General features: G+C 38.7%; 2 protein-coding genes across 2 annotated transcripts; both read right to left on the reverse strand.

Moving 5' to 3' along the window:
* Positions 1-7,259: 7,259 nt before the first annotated feature.
* On the reverse strand, positions 7,260-14,756 carry LOC103716772. Its single transcript, XM_039133171.1, has 5 exons — positions 14,696-14,756; positions 12,625-12,947; positions 10,268-10,329; positions 7,545-8,230; positions 7,260-7,453 (listed from the first exon to the last, which is right to left on the reverse strand). The coding sequence occupies exons 1-5, from the start codon at positions 14,754-14,756 to the stop codon at positions 7,380-7,382; spliced, it is 1,206 nt and encodes a 401-aa protein (XP_038989099.1). The 3' UTR covers positions 7,260-7,379.
* Positions 14,490-20,768, reverse strand: LOC103716742 (E3 ubiquitin-protein ligase SDIR1-like). Its single transcript, XM_008804873.4, has 9 exons — positions 20,591-20,768; positions 20,134-20,272; positions 19,958-20,015; positions 19,806-19,858; positions 19,436-19,658; positions 19,139-19,274; positions 18,923-18,974; positions 15,540-15,665; positions 14,490-14,973 (listed from the first exon to the last, which is right to left on the reverse strand). The coding sequence occupies exons 2-9, from the start codon at positions 20,209-20,211 to the stop codon at positions 14,848-14,850; spliced, it is 852 nt and encodes a 283-aa protein (XP_008803095.2). The 5' UTR covers positions 20,212-20,272; positions 20,591-20,768; the 3' UTR covers positions 14,490-14,847.
* Positions 20,769-21,508: the final 740 nt, after the last annotated feature.

A 21,508-nucleotide genomic window follows, 5' to 3' on the forward strand; every position in this document is an offset into this window, starting at 1 on the left:
AGCTCCCGACCTCAGGGTGCCCGACCTCAGAGCGCTCGGTCTCAGCACTGACGACCCCAAAGCTTACGACCTCGACATGACCTAGGTAGGTATGATCTCGGCTAAGTTAAGCCCGATCGACCTCAAGGCTAAGAAAGACCCAGTCAAAGGGAGAAATCAACCCCCACTCCACCGAAAATCAAGCACTCCATATCCGAGATTAAATCCCGCGATCTCCGCCTCAACGGCGGTCGACATTTAAATTCACGCGACCTCAACGGATCGCCAGCTAGCCCGAAATCTCGGGCCATTTACGGTAATTCATTGATTCGCCCGATCATAGGTAACCGCTACATCCCCTCCTATAAAAAAAGGAGAGGAAGCTCTATGCAGAGGACTTCCTCTTCCTTCCCGGCCACGGCTTTTCTCCTTGACTTCTCTCCATTAAAAAAATTCCTCTCTGACTTAAGCATCGGAGGGCCTGTGCTGAAAAATTCCGGCCACAGACTTCTTGCAAGTCCGCCGGAGATGGCCGTCAGCCGCCGCACCATCAGCCGAAACTCCTCCCCCTCGGTCCGCGGTCACCTCCGGGTCCAATTTTCAGCAACAGAAGAATTATCAGAAAAAGACCATCTATATTATTACCAAAAAAATAAGACCATCTACATAAATATCTGGTAACATATTGTTATGTTCATTCTTTATTAATTATTTGATAATTTGTCTTCTATGAAGTTATGTCCACGTAAGTATCCTTGAACGATAGATGATGAAAAATTTTGGGACAGAAAATTCTTCAAAGAATTTCCTAAACACGTAAGTCCTGCGAGTGAAACAGCTAACCACCACGAGTGAGAAATAATACTATGACATTGACCTTTAAGTTTTTAAAATCCCTTTTATTTATATCATTCGTCAATATCTGCACCAACTTTTTAAGCTTTTTATTTTTTTTCAACTGCAACGTTAGGTTGGATTGTTGAAATCTATACGAGCTCCTACAAATTCAGCTACCTAGATGGGACTTTTTGTATTCCATCCACACAGGTTCAACATATTATGGGGCAACATTTGAAAGTTAATAATTTGCTTAACCTGGAAGCTAAAGGCCTGGATGATTTAGGAAACTGTTAATGATACGTGACCAGTCTAATGTAGTGATTTTTATCCAATTAAAACTCGATCACCATCTGAAAACCTCATGATGTTTAGTGACATAGATGTGTTCCCTTACAAAAAAAAAAAAAAAAAAAAAAAATCAAATGGACACAAATTGAATTACTTATCATGTATCATCAAAATGTGGCATTTGTCTCAAGACCATTAAATATGTGCTGTAAGCCCCCGATTATGTCGTGGATAATCAAACTTGTATCAAATCAATCATTAAGAACTCATCATGAGCGCATGAGCTCATCAATCAATCTAATCATAGACATCGAACATTTCTCAAAAAAAAAAATCATTGCTACAAGATGTTTGGTTGTTTATTAATAGATTTTGACAAAGAAATAAAGTGTCTTTTCGATTAATAGAATCCACTTTCGATAATTACATGGTGTATTACTCTTTGTTCTTTTTGAAGTTCGATCAGCAGCAAAATAGAGGGTAAAAAAAAGTTTTATAAATTTGCTAAAAAATATATTTGAATGTAATCTTCGTATGGACATCCATATTGCATTAGATGCAGTCGCTGCTGGTAGAATTATTTCATATCTAAACCAGTTGCTGAAGAGTAGGATGGTTGCAGGAGAAAATTAAGCTTACCCATATATTAAAAGAGTAGGACACGTAATTAGGGATGACTATAGAACCTCTGACCTTACATTCAAAGACCAAACTAAAATAAAAAAATAAAATAAAATAAGATAAAGTTTTGTCACTAACATATTAATCGTTGGAATAAAAAAATCAACAGAACATATCATTAACAAGATCACAAATAATTCACACCTCTAAACCGAGATATAAAGACTCATATTGGTGGGGGGACGAGGCAAAATTTTCTTAACTCAGATGACCATATCTGTGCATGTCTAATTTTCAGAAGGCCAAATAATTCTCTTTGCATTATTTCTGTATTTGCAATAGAAAGAATGCTATATATCTAGAAGTCCAGCATTGTGGGTGAGCTCCTTTGTCATAAATCTTAGCGAATCCAGTACAATCCCAAGTTGAGAAGGAGGGCTCAAAGAATCATTCACCAAGGACGGCATTGAGCATTCTTGGACAAATCCAAGAAAAGACCACCCATGTGAGTTGAAACAAGTAAGTTGGCTGGCCTGTCACCATTGTCATCAACCAAAGTTCATATCCACCCTCATTTTCTTCCATCTCCTTAAAAGATAAATCCATAAAAAAAAAACAGAGAAAAAACTCATTCTATGTGACCTGTTCATGAGGCAACGTTACGAATGCTCCACGGGCTCCCAGCTGGCCTGGTGCCTCGTGGTGGCCCTGCTCCCAACCATCACATCCCTTTCCTTTTCCCTCCCACGTGCGTCTCACGTGCGAGATACCCTTAACCGAAAAGTTTATGATCCCCGAATGATGGTGCTCCCAAAGTGGCGGTACGACTGCCAATTAGACTGCAGGAGGCCTCACACGTGGCTGACGGACACCGCCCCATCCAAAGATCCGGTCAAAGCTAGCGAAAGAGCAAATAAAAATCTAAGCCCGTCTCCTCCTCGATAGTGATTAACGCAGACAGACCCGTTACCAATGTACGGAGCTTGGATTACTCCATTATTATTAGCTTTATCAAAGCTCGAGGGAGCTCCCTCTCTTTTCCTCTTCCAATTGATTTCATTCGATTTAATTATATTAATCAGATGATAGATCTCAGGATCTAAGATCTTAGTCGTTGGATCCCGTGGAGACAGCTGTCCGGAGCGACAAATGATCCGGATCCCCAGCGGACCGACTGAGAACAATTCGTACGAGCACGGACGGCTGCGATTGAGACGCCTCGCAGATCCCTCGGTCCTGGAGACTCGCAAGTGAGATGAATCTGGAAACCCTTCTGTCCTTTTCTTTTTTTTTTTTTTTTTTTTTGTTGGTGCGGGTCGGGTCCGGGAGTGGGTGAAGTATCGTATTGAAGACTAGACCGCACGTGGGGGTGGACCCGGGACCGGCGGTAGAAAGGGAGGTTTGCGGGGTGAGGGTCGTGCACACCCAACTACCGGACCCGGATCCATCATTGCGATTTGACCGCACCCGGTACGAAGGGGGCACAGGGACCCGGTAAGGCGCCCCCCCGCGCGGGGGGAGTGGGGAGGGGCCGGTCAACGGTCACATCGAGGGATGGGGCCACGTAGCTTTCTCGCTAGGCGATCTTATTGGGCCACGTTGGAGACGCCACGTCGGCCCTGGTACGATGGAATCTCGATCCCATCGCGGGCTCGGCAGTGTCACGTGGTTGTGGGGCCCGAGACACGTGGCATGTTGTTCAAGGACAGTGACTGGTTGCGGTTCACGTGGGGATGGACGGTGACGCGGTCCTTCCACTTCTCCGTGCCGTTTTGGACGTCGACCGTTCTGTTCTGCTCTGGTTTCCCAAATAAATCCATGCCGGTAGTTCCGGACTCCAGGAGTAAGTGGCGTGCAACGGACACCATGAAATAGTCTCTGTGACGTCAGTTGTCATTTTCTGAATATCAATTAAGTTACACCACTAAAATGAATTAGCAATTCGACCTTCTTAATTATGTTTATCTAGTTGAGATCAACATGCACAAAGAAAAATGAATTAGCAGTTCGACCTTCTTAATTATGTTTATCTATTTGAGATGATGATGATCATGATCATGATACAAGGGTGTCCATTCATGGCCAGTAGATTGTAAAGAGACAGCAGGTTATAGGAGGAGAGAAACAAATATATCCACATTACTCGGTCTATGATTGAAGAAAGATCTTATCCACTACTCTTAAGTGGCTAGCCATTGTGGCATTTGAAGCATAGATTTTTCCACAACTATGATATTGATTGATGCAACGATTGTCAAATAGTGGAACATAAAAAGTTATTGTTGAGTGTGCAAATACACGACCAACAATAGTTTTTCTAATAATACATCATTATAGAGGCAAAATTTACTATACTCGATCGGGCTCTAAATTTTGGTAAGAATTGAAATGATGTCTCATCACTTTGAAGTATAACAACCTACTCATGCGCCAATTCCATGGAGAGGAGCTTCTAGATTTTCTAAGGACTTGCTTTTGATAAAGGATTTTTTGTTTCCTCGGTGGTCAGGTAATGTAAAACAAACTTAGAAGCGGAACTTGAGTACTCCACTCTTTTTTAAATTTCGATACTGATAATTTAATGATAAAAAGGGGGTTGACCTTCAATGTCTTTAGAATCATCTATAGAAGAACACGAATTAAAATATAGCATGATCACAGGATCCTTAGCGAGGCCTACATACGAACCATCTACCCCGTTGACCCAGGATCTATTAGTACTATGTACGAATTAAGTTTCATGAAGTGAAGCTACCATCCAGCACAATTAGTTTGCTATACGTCAAATCATCAGTCCACGTAACTTTGCTTCTATAGATTACATTTACACAAAAAAAAAAAAAGAAGAGAAAAGTAGCACAGTTTATAGACTCGGACCATCCAAGACGTGTTCCCGAAAATCACTAATGCCATTGCAATGAGTGCATATGTAGCACATCTAATTCTGCTACTCCATCGTGTTGTGTAGCCATGGGCGGCCGTGATCAAAAGATGGATGGCCATCAAATAAAGCAATCTACGAGAACATGCCATATCATACAGTTGTTTGATAATCTTTCATCTTGTGATGGCGGCCATCCAAAAATGCACAGCACCCTACTATGTGCAGACCATACCATAGAGGGTCCTTTTTGTTGCGGCAAAGTATAAGAGTATCTATCACTCCTCTTGAAAAAAGTGTATCTATCACTATTGTTCTCTCTTCTGTTTTTTTTTCTTTAAATGCATAATGCTGAGGCTTTCACATTTGTCAATAATGTGTTGGTCTGTGTTCAATTAATTGCAGTTTTCCAGATGAAGTATTCATGGAAAAAAGATATTCGTTCCTGTAAATGCAGACTCCATGCATTGCGTATTATAGACGTACATGGATATTGGTGTACTGTTTTCTGAATTAGCAAATATGAAATAAGGCTTTGGAAAAAGTAAAGCACTCCTGAATACGAGACCTGGACACCTTGGCACACTGCCCGATTTTGGAAGCACGAAAAAAAAAAATCTCTCTAAAATTAGGAATAAATTACATTTATATCCAAAAATATAATAAATCTATACTTACCCCTCTCAAGTTTATTTTTATCCAATATTTCAATCGATAACTTAACAAATCATTAACTTTTAATGGGACCCAAATGCTATGTTGATTTTTTTTTGAAAATAACCAAAATAATTTTACGAAAATTTTTCTATGATTTATGTTTATTACACTTATATCCAATATTTTATAAAAATCTACATTTACCTTATTTAAATTGACAACATTAGTAAAATCGTTTATCTTTTACAAAACATCAAAATTACCTCTATAAGAAAATAAGGCTCCTCTTTTACTTATCCAACTCTTGAAATTCTTCGAAGTATTATGTCTTTAAGAGTCTTCTTTTTTTTTGAGATTAAGTGGCTAAGGATTCTTTCCCACTTCGCCACGCCATCACGAGTATCCCTTTCCGACAAGCGACCAGCGACCAACGACAATCTTCCTTTCCAATCGAAATCCGACAACGAGTATCCTTCTCGACCAGCCTCCGTTCTTCGTAATTAGATTTTGTTTTCGCTTCCTCTCCCACCACGTCATAGAGATCGGAGATGCAAGTATATTATTTGTTAATTTTGAGTTCTATTTGTCAAATATTGTAGACATAATTTTTTAACATTATCGTTGTGAATGATGATTTTTATATCTACATATGGAGCTATAATAGCTCTGTCAGCATATTATCAAAAAGATCCCAATCAGTGCGTGAGCGATAAAACTTCTTTTTGGAAGGTGCATTAGTTGCGGTTTTATAGCCTGGCTTAGACCATGGACAGGCTGGCTTAAACGATAAAACTTTTGATGCTAATTTCCTACAACAAAAAATTTTGAGAGGCATCCACTTGCTTGAGAGATCTAGATTGTTTTTTTCTTGGCACATGACTCTTTTATAATAATTCATCAAGATCAAGCTCAGACCCATGGCACCTCACGGCTATTCTCCTCCTTGAGTGGATGTTATATCACTTAAGGCTAATTTAGTCATTTTCTAATTTTTTTTTCTAATGTGACATTTAGGTCCTATTTAAGTTAAATGTTTGAGTAATATTCTGTTAAGTTATGGGTTAACATGTTAGATAAAAACATAGCTCAGGGGATGAACGTAGATTTTTCAAACTATTGAATGTAGGTATAATTTACCCCTCATTTTAGGAGCATTTTATAATTTATTTAGCACTCAGGAATAATTTAGACTTTTTATATAAGACAAATGGATTCACAAGCGTTGTTAATTTAACTGAGTACATAAATATAAGTATAATAAATATAAATTTCAAGGAGGTTTTGTAATTTACTCTAAAAAAAAAAAAAATCACTGTGCCATGAAAATAATTGGCGTGAATGGCCATCTCCAGGACCAATTATAGGAGTACTCTTCCCAGTCGCTTTTCTACTAAGAAGTGCAGCTCACAGAGTGCTTGCCCAATGATCAACTTACCTCCCCGTGACAACCTTTCTGGCAAATGGTAGGGCATAGGAAATGAAGAAAGTTGAAGTGCAGTACAAACAACTGTCTATCACCAGAACGGTTTTATCTTTTTCTTCTTGGGTTTTGAAAGACGGTTTCTTTTCAAATTTACTTCCACGCCAATAAAGCTTTCATGCGGAATTTCTTGCAACTTCGAGCAGCATTTCAGCAACAGAATTATCCCATTGCACATTTTTTACAACTTCATGTTTATTGAGAGTTGATCACTTGATGATCAGATTGAAAGCTGTTATAAAATACCAGTATGTACTCTCGAGCCAGGTAAGAAATTAGAAACAATAGAAAAAGAAAAAAATGAGAGGAAAGAACGAATATTTATTAGAAAGAGAAAAGGGAGAAGGCAAACATAAAAGCTGAGTGTGTCGTCTCCTCTCTTACCTTACTGATAATTCTGGGAATTTTAGATTGGTCCATCAAGAAACAAAAGGAAAAAGAGGTGAAACCGTGGTGTAGTGGTGCTTTCTACTAGCCCTCGAAGTGGTTCTAATAATCGAGTCAGATGAAGGATGAGGTAATGGAAAACTACGTTACAACATATTTACAAGTTATAGAACACCAACATTATTCTACTTGATACAGACTTTGTTATCAGAAAATTACATGATTGTTAATAGTTTGCAATGCTTGCTACAGCATGAGCATGGAAAAATATTGCTCGAATTCTTGATCTATGGTTGGTTTCCTTGCACCCAATCGAGCATCTGCAGGTGCAACATTAAGATTGCAGTATAAGATCTATGATACAGCAGTAGAAATTTCTAAGCACCAATTTTTTTGTAGCAGACGACTTACCAAACATGAACATACCTTGTCCGGTGCTCCACCTTCCTGATGAAAGTACAAATGCATCTGGTGTCACATCATTGGAGTAAAGCATCTCATCTTTAGTTGCTGCATCTAAATGCTCAGTGGCATTCTTTCCAAATTCTGAGAAAAGGTAATCACCGTATGTTTCGCATTCAGGACGGTGCTCCTCCATGGTTTCGTACCCTGAGTCAGACTGCTGAACATCCTCCGCCACTTGTTCTCTCTTGTTTGATTCGATCATATTGCGAGCGTTTAAGGAATCGAAGCTGCTCTTCAAAATATTGCTGTCGAAACTGTTAGCAGATGTAGAAGCCCAATCCTGGAGAAAGATTTTCCCAGATGGCTTTCCAGATTCAGCATCAACGTCCAATGCCATGGCAGTAACATAGCCTTCAGTTTCAGCATAATCTTCGATAAAACTGTTGCTATCATTGTCAGAGTCTTCCGGTTGTTCCGGTCCATCTCTTATTTCTCTACTTATTATTTCTTTGAGGAGATTCTCCACATGCTCAGGGCTCTCTGCAGTCAGCGATCCATGGCCGGAGGTATTAAATCTGTCTCGGAATTTGTGCTTAGGTGATGGCAGACCCAAATCATCGAGCTCATACTGTAGCTTCCTTTTCTTGTTCAATTCAACACTACTTCTGCTAAGTTCTTTGGTAGGGTGTAAACTGGGATTGTGGCACAAGAAAAGAAAGGATGAATAACTCAAGAAAAGATCATTCAACATTCTCATTATGATGAGTAACATAGTACTTTGTAGCTGCACGAGAACTCGTATTCGTAAGAATTTCCCAGCCCCGTACCTTTTTCCCAAACAAAGTCAATCACTTACCATTCAGCATCTCTGACGATGTAACGGACTGCAGAAATATTACTCCTGATCATGAGATCTTGTTAAGAGATTAGCACATAATGAATCAATTACAGTAATTCTGGTGACAGAGGGGCAAGCAATCTCTTTGTGCCCTACTTGGTTGAAAACTATGTTACTAGGAATCTGCAGTTCTTCTAATAGGGGGGCCATGGGTTTGGGCATCTTGCTCCAAAACAAATGTCAATATATAACCATGTAATTTGCCCATCCACCATCATGTGTGAAAATGATGTGTGCAAGTGCCATTATATTCCAGTGTATGCTATCTGCTGGACAAAAGCATATCCCTAATAAATTGAGCACCTCTAGTTGCCGACAGTGTTAAGAGAATGGCCAAGTCAAAAATATGTTTTCAAGCAAGGAACTTAGCCTCAACATGGTCAATGAGGTGAAAGCATCATCATTATCATTTTAACTCTTTTTTTTTTTGGTATCCGTGGGGGGGCTGCAAATGCACGCACTAAGGAATCGTAAAAATGGATATAACAATTAACTTTAAATGACAGCAAAAAATGATCAACAAGTGGCACTTGGCTGAAAATAAAGAAGGCAAAATCTGAAAATCTTGGGGTACAGCTGCACCCCAGTCTGCATATTCAGATATATGAGCTGAAAATCTTGTGAGCAAGGTCAATATACACTTAAAGCTGAAGGAACTTTGCCTCAACATGGTCAATAAGGTGAAAGCATCATCATTATCATTTTAACTCTTTTTTTTTTTTTTGGTATCCGTGGGGGGGCTGCAAATGCACGCACTAAGGAATCATAAAAATGGATATAACAATTAACTTTTAAAATGACAGCAAAAAATGATCAACAAGTGGCACTTGGCTGAAAATAAAGAAGGCAAAATCTGAAAATCTTGGAGTACAGCTGCACCCCAGTCTGCATATTCAGATATATGAGCTGAAAATCTTGTGAGCAAGGTCAATATACACTTAAAGTTGAAGGAACTTTGCCTCAACATGGTCAATAAGGTGAAAGCATCATCATTATCATTTTAACTCTTTTTTTTTTTTTTGGTGTCCGTGGGGGGGCTGCAAATGCACGCACTAAGGAATCGTAAAAACGGATATAACAATTAACTTTAAAATGACAGCAAAAAATGATCAACAAGTGGCACTTGGCTGAAAATAAAAAAGGCAAAATCTGAAAATCTTGGGGTACAGCTGCACCCCAGTCTGCATATTCAGATATATGAGCTGAAAATCTTGTGAGCAAGGTCAATAAACACTTAAAGCTGAAGGAACTTTGCCTCAACATGGTCAATAAGGTGAAAGCATCATCATTATCATTTTAACTCCTTTTTTTTTTTTGGTGTCCATGGGGGGGTTGCCAATGCACGCACTAAGGAATCGTAAATGGATATAACAATTAACTTTAAAATGACAGCAAAAAATGAGCAACCAGTGGCACTTGGCCGAAAATAAAGAAGGCAAAATCTGAAAATCTTAGGGTGCATATTCAGATATATGAGCTGTAAATCTTGTGACTTGGCCTGAGCAAGGTCGATATACACTTAAGCTGAAATGATAGATGAGAAGAAGAAAAGGAGATCCTATACCCTTCCCATTTATCTACAAAATCAGCCATCCCTTTACTGCCCATTTATTATTAGCAGCTCCTCCTTATTCAAGCATAAGTTTCTCTGGTCTTTATAGGAAAACGACTTATCCAATACCAGATGTGTCTTCAATGTGTGATGACATGGCTATGATGCACAGTGTATCCTAAAGCATCTCACTTATGGTTAACTATTTTCTGTTAACTCGATTTTTTTTTTTTTAACAAAAAAGCGAGCCAGATCTATTCGATCAAACTTAAACCCAACCTGGATGAATAAAAAGAATCATCACAGTCCCCATTGTTGGCCACCAGCACCAGCGGCCTCTCCTAATGAAGTGAAAAAATCATGTTGGGTAAAAAGGTAACAAAGAACAGAAGACAGGGTAACATGTGTAACTTTTATTCTAATGCATCTGCAACATGCAAAGTAAAACAACATTATCATATTGATAGGGCTTCATGAACCTTTAGAATGAAACATAAAACATTGACAATGAGAAAGAAACAACAGTGTATCTCCATCTTCCATAAAGAAACTATAATTCCCAATAAATTGCATATGGTCATGGACGGAATATTTAACATCGATATTTGATCCTAAGGAAAAATATTCATTTTATAAATTTCTATAACAGCGTTTGTCATTTCAAAGTTTGAGTTTATTTTCCTTTTCCTCATCTCGTCCCATATGTGTATGGGAGAGAGAGGAGTTTCTTAAAATGACTAAGGTGCATAATCCACCAAATGAAAAACTAGTAGAAATGGAGTTTTTATGAACTAAAAACCATGATTAAGATGTGTTGAGATTTCCCAGGCAAGATTGGCGCCGACATTTTAGGACTGTGCCTTCAATAGGTACTAACTGACTGGTATAATTCATGCATTACTCAGGGAAACTAATGAAAATGGAATTAGGAGGCACACTTTGGACATCTCAAACTTCATATTTTGCAGGTTCATTCAATTCGAGGATGTTCTGCAGTTCTTTCAATTTATTTGATATATATTGCTTAACTAGCTCAAATGCCGAACTTGTTCCAAGGACGACGAAGACACCTTCTAGAATATTAATCAACGAAGTCTCGACGGGCATTTAATTAAGTAGTTGGTAGGTAGAAAATTAATTATAGAATGTGGGGAGAAGATTCTATGTACTCTATAATAAACTTGTACTTGACCTTTTGAAAACAAGTTCTGAAGAATCAAATTAAGTTAGAGTTTGGATCCTCTATGGTGTGCCTTTTGTACCGCAAAGGGATATACCACCTAGGATAGCTGCCACATCATCCATCTCGGAGATAGATGGCCGCTACTTGTTGCGGGAAACCGAGCAGTCGCGCTTGGTGCCATACACTACGCACCCCCTAGATGAGCGACAATTATCTGTCTCCGAGATGGATGACGCAGCAGCTATCCAGGGTGGTACAACCCTTTGGGTTGCAAAAGGGGGCACTGTAGAGGATCTTGGGTCATTGAGTTATCATCTATCTTATCTCTCTCCATTAAGTTTCCTGGGTCATCGAGTTATCATCTATCTCTCCATTAAGTTTGAGCGTTCTTTGGGGCTAAGAGACCTAATCATCAAAAGAGTTTGTCATAAAGGAGGCAAGAGAAAGGTTTCAAAAGGAAGCAAAACCAACAAAACAACCAAACAGGAGAACAAGAGAGAAGTTTTAAGCACCAGACTTGATTTTTGCTGGAAGAATCAAACTAATTGCAGCACAGAGTGGCTATATTACTGCAACCCCACTTCCTCAAGGTGTTCCTACCAGTAAGAGAAAATTCAATAATTATAGCAACGATCTATCCTGCAACCCTGTGAAAGTCATTTCCTTCCAAAACTCAGTGCGAAATCTTCAAATCAACAGTTAAACTTCCTCCCCTCTCACCACCCAAAGTCGATGAAATTAGGAACCCGCAAAGCTCTGGTTTCCAAGAATAAGATTTGCTATAAAATACAAGGCTTGAGAAAACAATTTACATGACATAAGGAAAACAATGGAAGACAACCAGCCATCATCTTAAGCAACGAGGGAACCATCGAACAAAACATATTCCATCAATGGCTCCTCTATATGCGAGACCTTTGTCGTGACCTCAAGCACTTTGTTCGAACAGCCATAGAAGTACGACATCCTACTGCATAGCATGGAAGATAAATGAAGGCTAGGAGTTGAATCGATGAGATACGTTTAGCATCTGAACAATATCTTGAAGTTGGCTCAACAGAGAAGATATTAATTGTTCAAAACTAGAACCATTATATACTTTTATAGATTTATCATATGTGATGACGATCGGATGCTGATAAACAAGTTGAGGTAACATGGAAGGATGCAATCCTCAGCGACATGGCAGAGATCGCACAACTGCGTATTAGCATGAGCACGTAATTCTAAGTAATCTGATAAGCATGAATCAAGCAACACTGGACTGACAACCGTTATTTTTCTTCATAGTTTTATAAGATGGAACCATGACCAAGTAGCAAGCAAGCAATCATACCAATGAGTGTAAGATTTGGTGCAAAATTAGCCTACTTGTCCGACAAGCTCTAGATTTTATCTAAAACTACATGATCAAAGGGGAAAGAGAAATTACTGAAGAAATCCTGAAGCGAACCTGGGAATTAGGGAAGGTTTTCCGACTCCTTCGTCCATGATCGCGCCTCCAAGAAGAAGTCGATGGAATCCGGATCGATTTTGGATCCCCCTGCTCTCTATCTATCGACTGCCTTGGCTCTTCTTTTTTTTTTGTTTTTTTTTCTGAACATTGGGAAAGGTCACCGGATGGATGAGGAAAGAAAGCTTTGCCTAAAAGATCTCCAGGCAGCGCCACGTGCGCCAGCCAAGGTGCTGAGTTCGATGTGTATGTGCAACAGCAGATCTTGCAAGTCGTGTGTGGCCCATCTGAACCTTTCCCATTGGATAATCCTGTTTGCACGCCTTCCCACGAGAGTAGCGGCCGTTTATAAAATAACGGGAAAAGGATTAGGGGCTAACGCCAATAATACCCATATTTATAATTTAAGGTATTTCTTCAATACAATAATATTTTCTTTCATTTTTTTTTTAAAATTTTAACTCCAAAACAAAGAGAACAAGAATAATTTATTATAACATTTATATTGTTTGTTATTGTAACAATCATTATTTTCTGTTACAATATTGTTCATACCAAAACATCTATGAAATAATTTAACTATCAAGTAACCATGTGGGGTTTGTACATTTGAGTATCCTCGAGGAAAAAAAAAAAAAAAATCTAAATGTCTCAAATATCTCACTTATGTGCATTGAATAATGAGATTGTGTTACTTGGATTCTATATATCTCGTATAAGTATTTAAGATTTCGGAATCATGTATGATGCATAATTTATATCGTTGAGAACTAACTGTATAGCTCTATATGGCTACCAGATTATTCATTTGAAGGATGGATGGTCGTAGTGACAGGCACCCGATACGACTCTCTCTAATTTGAAGGGCCGCGACAGCGATCCATGAGGGCCCCGACCAAGGAGGCAAAGGCAAATAAGTTAACACTGCCCACCACCCACTTCTACCCCAATTGCTCTCCCTCCTTCCAGCGTCCATCAGGAACCCCGATTGCAGGGTGAGCGGGCGAAAATCTAGTCGCCGGACGAGTTCAATCATCATTTAAATCATCTTGATGGCAATTCTCAAACGTTAACCCAGCAGCCGTGCAAGCAGGAGCCAAAATTTCTATGTTTGTGAATGTCTTCTTTCTTCGATTGTATGCTTTCACCTGCTGGAAGATGAGAGATCTGTATCAAAATAACTATTTTCAAAAAACCATAATTCCTTATCCATGGATTAAGCCTTCAGTTTGACACCATCGTCAAAGTTTGTGTTTTTGTTTCCCTACAAAATAGTGGAACACAATTTGCAGAGAGATACGCGGAGGAGGACAAGGAGAAAGGCCGTGGGAGGGGCTGCTGGGGAGGGAGAATTGGATTGACGGCAGCAGGCAGCGGCGGAAACAAGAGGAGGCGGGATGATGGCGGCGGCCGGAGATGAGGAGAGCGCGGCGCTAGACAAGAAGAAGGGGATGAATATGCTAATACTCGGCAACCACCAGTATTTCACATCATAAACTCGTTACATATGGCCAGCAAAAGTAGGCCCCCACGAAGTAAATGTGCATCAAATATTTCGAATGGTTGGAATCACCAGCTCCGGGGCATGCTGATGAAAGAATTAAGTATACATTAAATATTTTAACATGGATTAAAATACCAATTTTGGTCCATGCTGATGAGAAACAACTGTTCATATCAATCAAGCAACCTCACATCATTTGTCTGTAACACCAGATACTGGATATGAAAAATTGAAGCACCATTTGGTGATAGTTACATAAAAAACTTTGCATCCACAAGATTCGACTAAAATGGACATCCCCTCCGTTGCTGTAGCTGCTGATCCAAAAAATATATGCACCTGACCCTCACGATGTCTGATATAAGTGAAGATGGTAACATAAGCTGCTATTGAAACATCAAACTCCACCAGTACCAGAAAAAAAAAAAAAAAGAACATCAAACTCTACCAGTAGCTAGACATTATTGGTAAAATCACAAGTGCAAAACACACAGTTTCAAGAAGAATTCTTGACTAGATTACCTAATACTCATCTAAGACAGTTGTTAATGCAATAGCCTAACCAACCTATATTCCGGCCAGATACAGACTGAATAGACCCGGAGCCACTTCTATTTACACTGTACATGGGGTTCATACAAGTGTGTATCGTACGTAATACATATTAGCCATATGCTCTTATGCATTGCAGTACCGGTACCAAGGGGTGTCTTCATGTACTAGACCATATAAGAAGCATCCATTACACCACCACCACTTTCATGCCACCCTGAACTCACCCTATGTTTACAGACAGGGCATGTGCCTTGCTGGCGCAACCATGGATCGATACAGTTCGCATGAAACTGCAAGAGAAAGTATAATGCTTAAGCAGACAGTCAAAATGACAGTAAACCTTGGGTCAGATCAAACAATGCATATATTATTTTCTGTCATTTCACTCGAAAGATAAATCTTCAGAAAGAATTTTCAACTTCAGTCAACTAAGCAGTCCCGCAAAAGATACACTGGCAATAGAAACTAAGCTGATATTTGCTTCAGTACTAAAACAGCTTCACCGAAGCTTGAAATGGAAAATGTTGTGAGAATGAAGGTTTAGATCAAAGAGCTAAGGAAGATCACATGCAGCATTAAAAAAAAATGAGCACATATTCTGAATTTAGACAAAGTACAGAACTCTTTACAAGTCCAGGAATGAAAAGGGAAACTTTGGATTTACACAGGTTCAGTAGAGTTAAATAAAACAATCAACAGAAAGTTCAGCAAAGATTTTTTATTTTTCAAGATCTCAACAAGACTAAATTTAAAAATATTTTGTTTTGAAGATCTTGACAAGACTAATTTAAAAATGTATCTTCAACATTACTACTTAAATGCCATCTAAATCTGGCAAGCGATCAATAGTAATTACCTGATGCAGGCAGGGTAAACTTCTTATCAGTTCTCCTGCATTAACTTGCTCCAAGCAAACAGTGCATGTCAGTTCATCTTCTGAGGTTTTCAAACTCCCATCAGCTTTGACACAGTCCCGCTTCCTCTGCTTGGCAATAGTGAAACAGATCAGAATGGCAAAACGTTAGGAGAAAATGCACCTTTCAACAGGTCAATTTCAACTCAAGTACTCCTCATGTACTAAAATTTATGATTTTTAAGGACTAGAAGTTCACTGATCCAGATAGAAATTAAAGAGTCGAAGTAATTCTGTGCAAGGAAAATTGAAGATCTCCAAAAAGTAAACAAGAAATTTCATTGAATAAGACCCATGCTTGACAAAAGGCAAGAGACATCATACTAAAGCATATTATGATATATATGACTAAACGGAATCAATGTTTGATTCAGATAAATTCATGTCTAACCAACATCCCTTTTCTTCCCTTTGTTGAGCAGTTAAAACAAGGCCAAATTTCCTTTATGGGCAAGAATTGACTCTTCGGAAAAAGACAACAACGTTGATCAAACCAGTGCCACTTGCCTATGGAGGGCATGCAGTGCAATTTTCAAAAATCATATCCAAACAATGGTTATAAATCATTAGGCTATGGTTTGTACTGTTCTGATGTTCAGGTCTCAGTAAAGGCAGAATTATAAGATTTAGAAGAAATAGGGTTCCACAGAATTTATGAATCAGATTTGAAAAGTTAAATAATCAACATTTTGATAAAGCCAGGCTTTTTTTCTTTTTTTCTGTCAACTGACACAAAAACTTGAACTAATAGCCAGGAGGCAGTGGCCCGAAAAGCTAACATTGAAGTTATCGACCTTGAACTAACAAGAGGACAGAGATGATATTTACTACAAGAAGGCCGTTAGTCTTGTTATCACCAAATTTAAAATATTCGGAAATACAAAGGCTCAAAATGCAAGAACTAATACAGCAATTAAAAAACCAGAAACAACTAAAGGTCATAAATGATGTCACTGAAAGAAAGACACTATCATTTTATCACCAAGTGTTTCAACTCCATCAACTAGGTTCGAAATTCTCTCAGCCTCACCAAGAAGAGTGCTACCAATTCTTGCAAACCAACTACTTTACCATTGCCATCCTCCATAACAAAGTATTCCACCATCTACTCCAAATTTCAGGTCACTTTTCTCAAGAGCTAGAATTGGTAAGAGATGCATACCATTTTTTCCCCATAGTTAACTGCCTGCCTTGTTCACCTTATGTCCCTTGCAATTTATATGCTGTGTTAACCTCCCAACTGCCTTTGCAAAGCCTAAAGATACTCTCCAAGCCCCGTTCATTACATCTTCTACTATACAAGAATTTACTCACGAATCCTTCCACACCCAATGTCAGCAACCATTTCCCTAACAGAAAATATTGACAGATCTTATGTTCCTGAACCTCATACATTCCTCCCACAATGCATGCACACAGACAAACCCCCCAAACAAGAATATCTATTAGCAACTTCAAGCTCAGGTTGGCAGCAGATAATAAATGGAACATATTCAAGTTAGTTATGAGGTGTTGATTTGCAAGAGAAACACTCTTTCCAAGGTAGTTTGGATACTGTAACTGGGTGTAAGCAAACTCTAGTAGCAACGGGTGGCCCTTTTCCAATATTTGAATTGTTGTATGTTGACCAAAATCCTATAAATCAAACAGCATTTTTTGAGCCTTTTTATAGTATTTTTCTTATGGCAGAATTTTTTGCAAGACATAACTACTGCAAGTGGAAAAGGCTTCAGTTGGTGGAGGCATAATTAATTCTACTTAATAGAACAACCAGACACAAGATTTTATTTTACTACAACTGCAAACCCTTTGAACCAAATACTTAGGGCCATAAGTGGGCCGGGCTAGGTCGGACCATGCCCCTACCCGAACCCGGCCGATTTTTTTTCAAGCTTCGGGCAAACTTGGGCCCGAAAAATTTTGGATAATGGAGGCTTGAGCCCAACGCGAGCTCCGGCCTAGGCCTGACCCGAACCCAATTGGACTGGCCCAAATTACCCATTTAGGCCAAAAATAGATTCCGCCCGAACCCAATTGAAGTTTAATATTTTGTACTATTGCTTCACAAGTAACTGGGCTAGCCAAAAACTAGGCTCTCTCCTAGTAAATGATATATGATACATCATTCTTAGCTAAACCCTTTCTAATTTGCCCTTTACTTCCTCATCATTTTCTCCAAATAACAGCATACAACAATAAATGGATTCGGACTTGAATTCGGACTTTGTTTCAGGCCTTGTTCGGGCTTAAGGTTGGGCTAGGCCAATGACATAACCGAGACTGGCCCGAAAAGCAAACGGAGTCAGTATTTAAGCCCAAACCTAGGCTGAACTCTTTCGAGACTAGGCCGTAGCCCGACCCAAAGAAGGCACGGCCCGATGGGCTTTGGGCCGGCCCAAGCCCATTTCCAACCCTACAAATACTAGAAATGTGGTGCAAATGCAGCAACTACAACCACATGAAACTCCAAGGTTATAAATCCCATTGGATGGGGATGTTCTGGTTTCTCCATGGAATGGAATGGGGAAGTCCTGTCTTGACCCACTCCGAGCATTCCAAAATGTACTCACCTTTACTCTCCCCTTCTTTCTTTTATTTCTTTATTTCTTTGTTTCATTTTCTTCTTTCTTCTTCTTCTTTCTTTCTTTTTCTTCTTTCTTTTTTCTTCTTTCTTTTTCTTCTTCTTTCTTTCTTATTCTTCTTTCTTTCTTTACCTTTTTACTCTTTCCTTCCTCTCTTTCTTTTCTTCTCCTTTTTTTTCTATCTTTTCTTTTCTTTTTCTTTCTTTCCTTCCTTTCTTCTCCCTCCCTTGCTTTCTTTCTTTTCTCTTCCTCTTTCCTTCCTTTCTTTTCTCCTTTTCTTCTTCTTTATTTTCTTTCTTTACATCTTTCTAGTTTCTTCTATATTCCCCATTGGACAGGATAGCCGGTCCCCAACTCACTGGGAATTAAAACTTTGACCTGACTAAAGATATCCAAACGCACCCCAAGTTTAAGAACAATTATAATAACTCATGAATACAGATAATATCATCATCAACAACAGCTGAATGATTACTTTGTAACTTGTTTTGCTCACTGGTGAGTTATAACAAAAGGCAAAGTCCTTGTCTGTATCTGTATACATCAAATCAATGAATTATTTACACCTCATACAATTTTTCTGAACTTTGTGATAGTACTCTGAAATATCTAGCGTTACTAAAAAATATGAAGAAAGTCCAAAATTAACTCCTAAAATTTTCTGTTGGAGACATGTAACAATGCAGATGTATAAACAACATTAAATCCGAAAAAATATAGTGACATTACAAGGAAATGACCAACCTCAGCTGCAGATGCAGAAGATGATGATGCCTGTTGCAGCAGTGATCCATCACTGTTCAACAAAAAATCATATTTGAACAAAATTTTTCTCTTGAATTGCTTTGATTTCAGCAGAACAAACCAAAATTGAACTGATGCAAGGTATAAGACAAACCACTTAAAGAGTGAAGATAATTCATGGTTCAAGAATATAAAGAAAAAATTATCTTATCTTGCCTTTGTCGGTTTGAGGAAGAATCCTTCTGTAAATTAGCTTTGTATTTGTGTACAGGAAGAGCATTAATTTCTTCCTCACTCATAGAAGGAGCCTCAGAAGAATTATCAGTATCTAGTTCTCTCAGAGCATCATAATCTGTAAGATGATGAATTTCAGTGATTAGCATGCAGAGAGTCTTCCAAACAACCAAAATATAAAAAAACAAAAAGAGCTAGCTCAGCCCAAGTCAAGGAGCATCAACCAACATAACAGCAGTCATCTTGAATCGAGAAGCCAAATATGACATTAAGTCATACCTAAATCATCAAATTCCCGGTCAAGAAGTGCAAGTTGGAGCCTAAGGCTTTGCAATCGCCCTCCCGTTGCAAAGGCTACGGATGGTGGCACATGCAGCCGCACCTCAGTATGCCTCAGCAAGCCACTGGCAGCCACGGCATGGGCTTGGGCTTGGAGTTGCTGGCATGTGGCATACATCCTCAGGCTGGTGGCCATCAAAAACACTCCCAGCACTAGCCAAAGCTATAATCAGAAACTCCATCAGAAAATTTCTTCAATGTCATATTTAGCAGGTCAACAGAAAAGCTCATATCAAAAAATTTCTTCAATGTCATATTTAGCAGGTTAACAGAAAAGCTCATATAGTGCATGCTATGATCGAAAGAATACCAGAAAGTTCGGTGACATCTGATGTGAATTCAATATCATGAACAGCAAAAGAACTGCAAGAATGATAATATAGATGAAATCAGATAGTCATTAAATTATAATATAAAACAAAAGCATTCAAACTCCATCACTGATAGAAGCCAAATCAATACCGGTGACGAGAAAAGCCATGGAGTTGGTATTAACAGGCCGGCCAACCGGATGCATACGCTGAAACCAAATCAAGAAGTCCGTCAGAAATTATAACATTCTACATCATGAAAACTGAAGGATTTAAAGATGCAAAATAATAATAACAATAATAATAAAGCAATGTCAAGCGATATACCGCAGCGCGCCTCTCCGGGATGAACCCCGGGAGCCCACTCTCGATGTCTGCCCTGCTTCCCCGGAAAACAAAACTCATGACGCCAGATGCGAACAACCCCCTTCAAGAATCCCTTTCCCAACTTTGAAAACAATAGCGCCTAGCAAGAAAAAGAAACAAATTTCTGTGAATTTTCACACAAAGTTCGGATCTCGAAGGCTTGAACGAACATAATGCCATTCAAATATTTGATTTTCTTTTTCTCGGAATTCTTGCGTCAAATCGCCTTGCTACGATCTCAAGCGATCGATGTTTAAGAGTTTTCTAGCGTTTAAAGGTAATGCCCCAGAAACGACTATTAAAACAATTAGGGTTTAGAAAAGTTCCAGAGTCTTTCTGGCAGGAACCCTAGAATCTTCAATTCGAACCTCGGTGATTCAAGAACGAACTCGAGGAGATCTACGAGGACTGGACTTACCCAAGGATCGAAGAGTAGTTTAATTGTTTTCTTCGAGAGGAACGGATCTATCGCGGAGTGAATTGATCTCCTCTTCTTTAAAGCGAGCGAGAGAGAGCGACGTCCCTTCTTGAAAGAGAGGAGGACGTAGCGCCGAGGAGAGAAGGTGAAAGCCACGGGTTAAACCGTCCACGCGGAGAAGTTTAGGCTCTCCGGTAATTCATAGCTCCGATGTCCCAGTTAATAATAACGAAAGTTTACGGGCCGTAGGCCGTAGCACGGTAACAAGTATTAGCTGTGGAGGCAAAATTTTATACCGTCGGTGACTTCATTTTATTTCTACCTACCTGCACATCCACGGCTCCAGGAGACAGCAGGTCAGAAGCCACCGCAATTAACGCTATTAGAGACGGCTCATATTTGGTTATTTAATCATGATTAGATGGTTTTTAAAATTTAATTATTTTTTTAATGAATAATCTACTAAAAATTTAAATTTACGTAAATACTAACTATATTTTAATTTATTTAACTATGATTAGACGGCTTATATTTGGTTATTTATTTTTGTACCCTCATAAAACATTATTTTTGCACAGAAACCCCTAACGGTTCTTTTAACAAAATTAATAAAAATTATATTTATTTTAATTAAAAATAAATTAAAATTTTGTAATTACTTTTTTATTTTCTATTGTAACAACCTTATAAATATTTTGTTTTGCGCATCTACTCATTAAGAGCATTTTAGTCATTTTAATTTAAAAATATTAATTTTTTAACGGTATTAGATGGCGTGGGTACATATGCAAAAACAATAATAAAAAAAAGGGTAGAATAGCAAAACAAGTATTTTACGAGGGTATACATACAAATATCAATTTTGGAAATGTATTCATGCAAAAATTGATATTTAGGACGATATTCATGCAAAAATCC

The sequence above is a fragment of the Phoenix dactylifera genome, chromosome 13 (assembly GCF_009389715.1).
Source record: "Phoenix dactylifera cultivar Barhee BC4 chromosome 13, palm_55x_up_171113_PBpolish2nd_filt_p, whole genome shotgun sequence".
In the NCBI taxonomy this organism is placed as follows: Eukaryota; Viridiplantae; Streptophyta; class Magnoliopsida; order Arecales; family Arecaceae; genus Phoenix; species Phoenix dactylifera.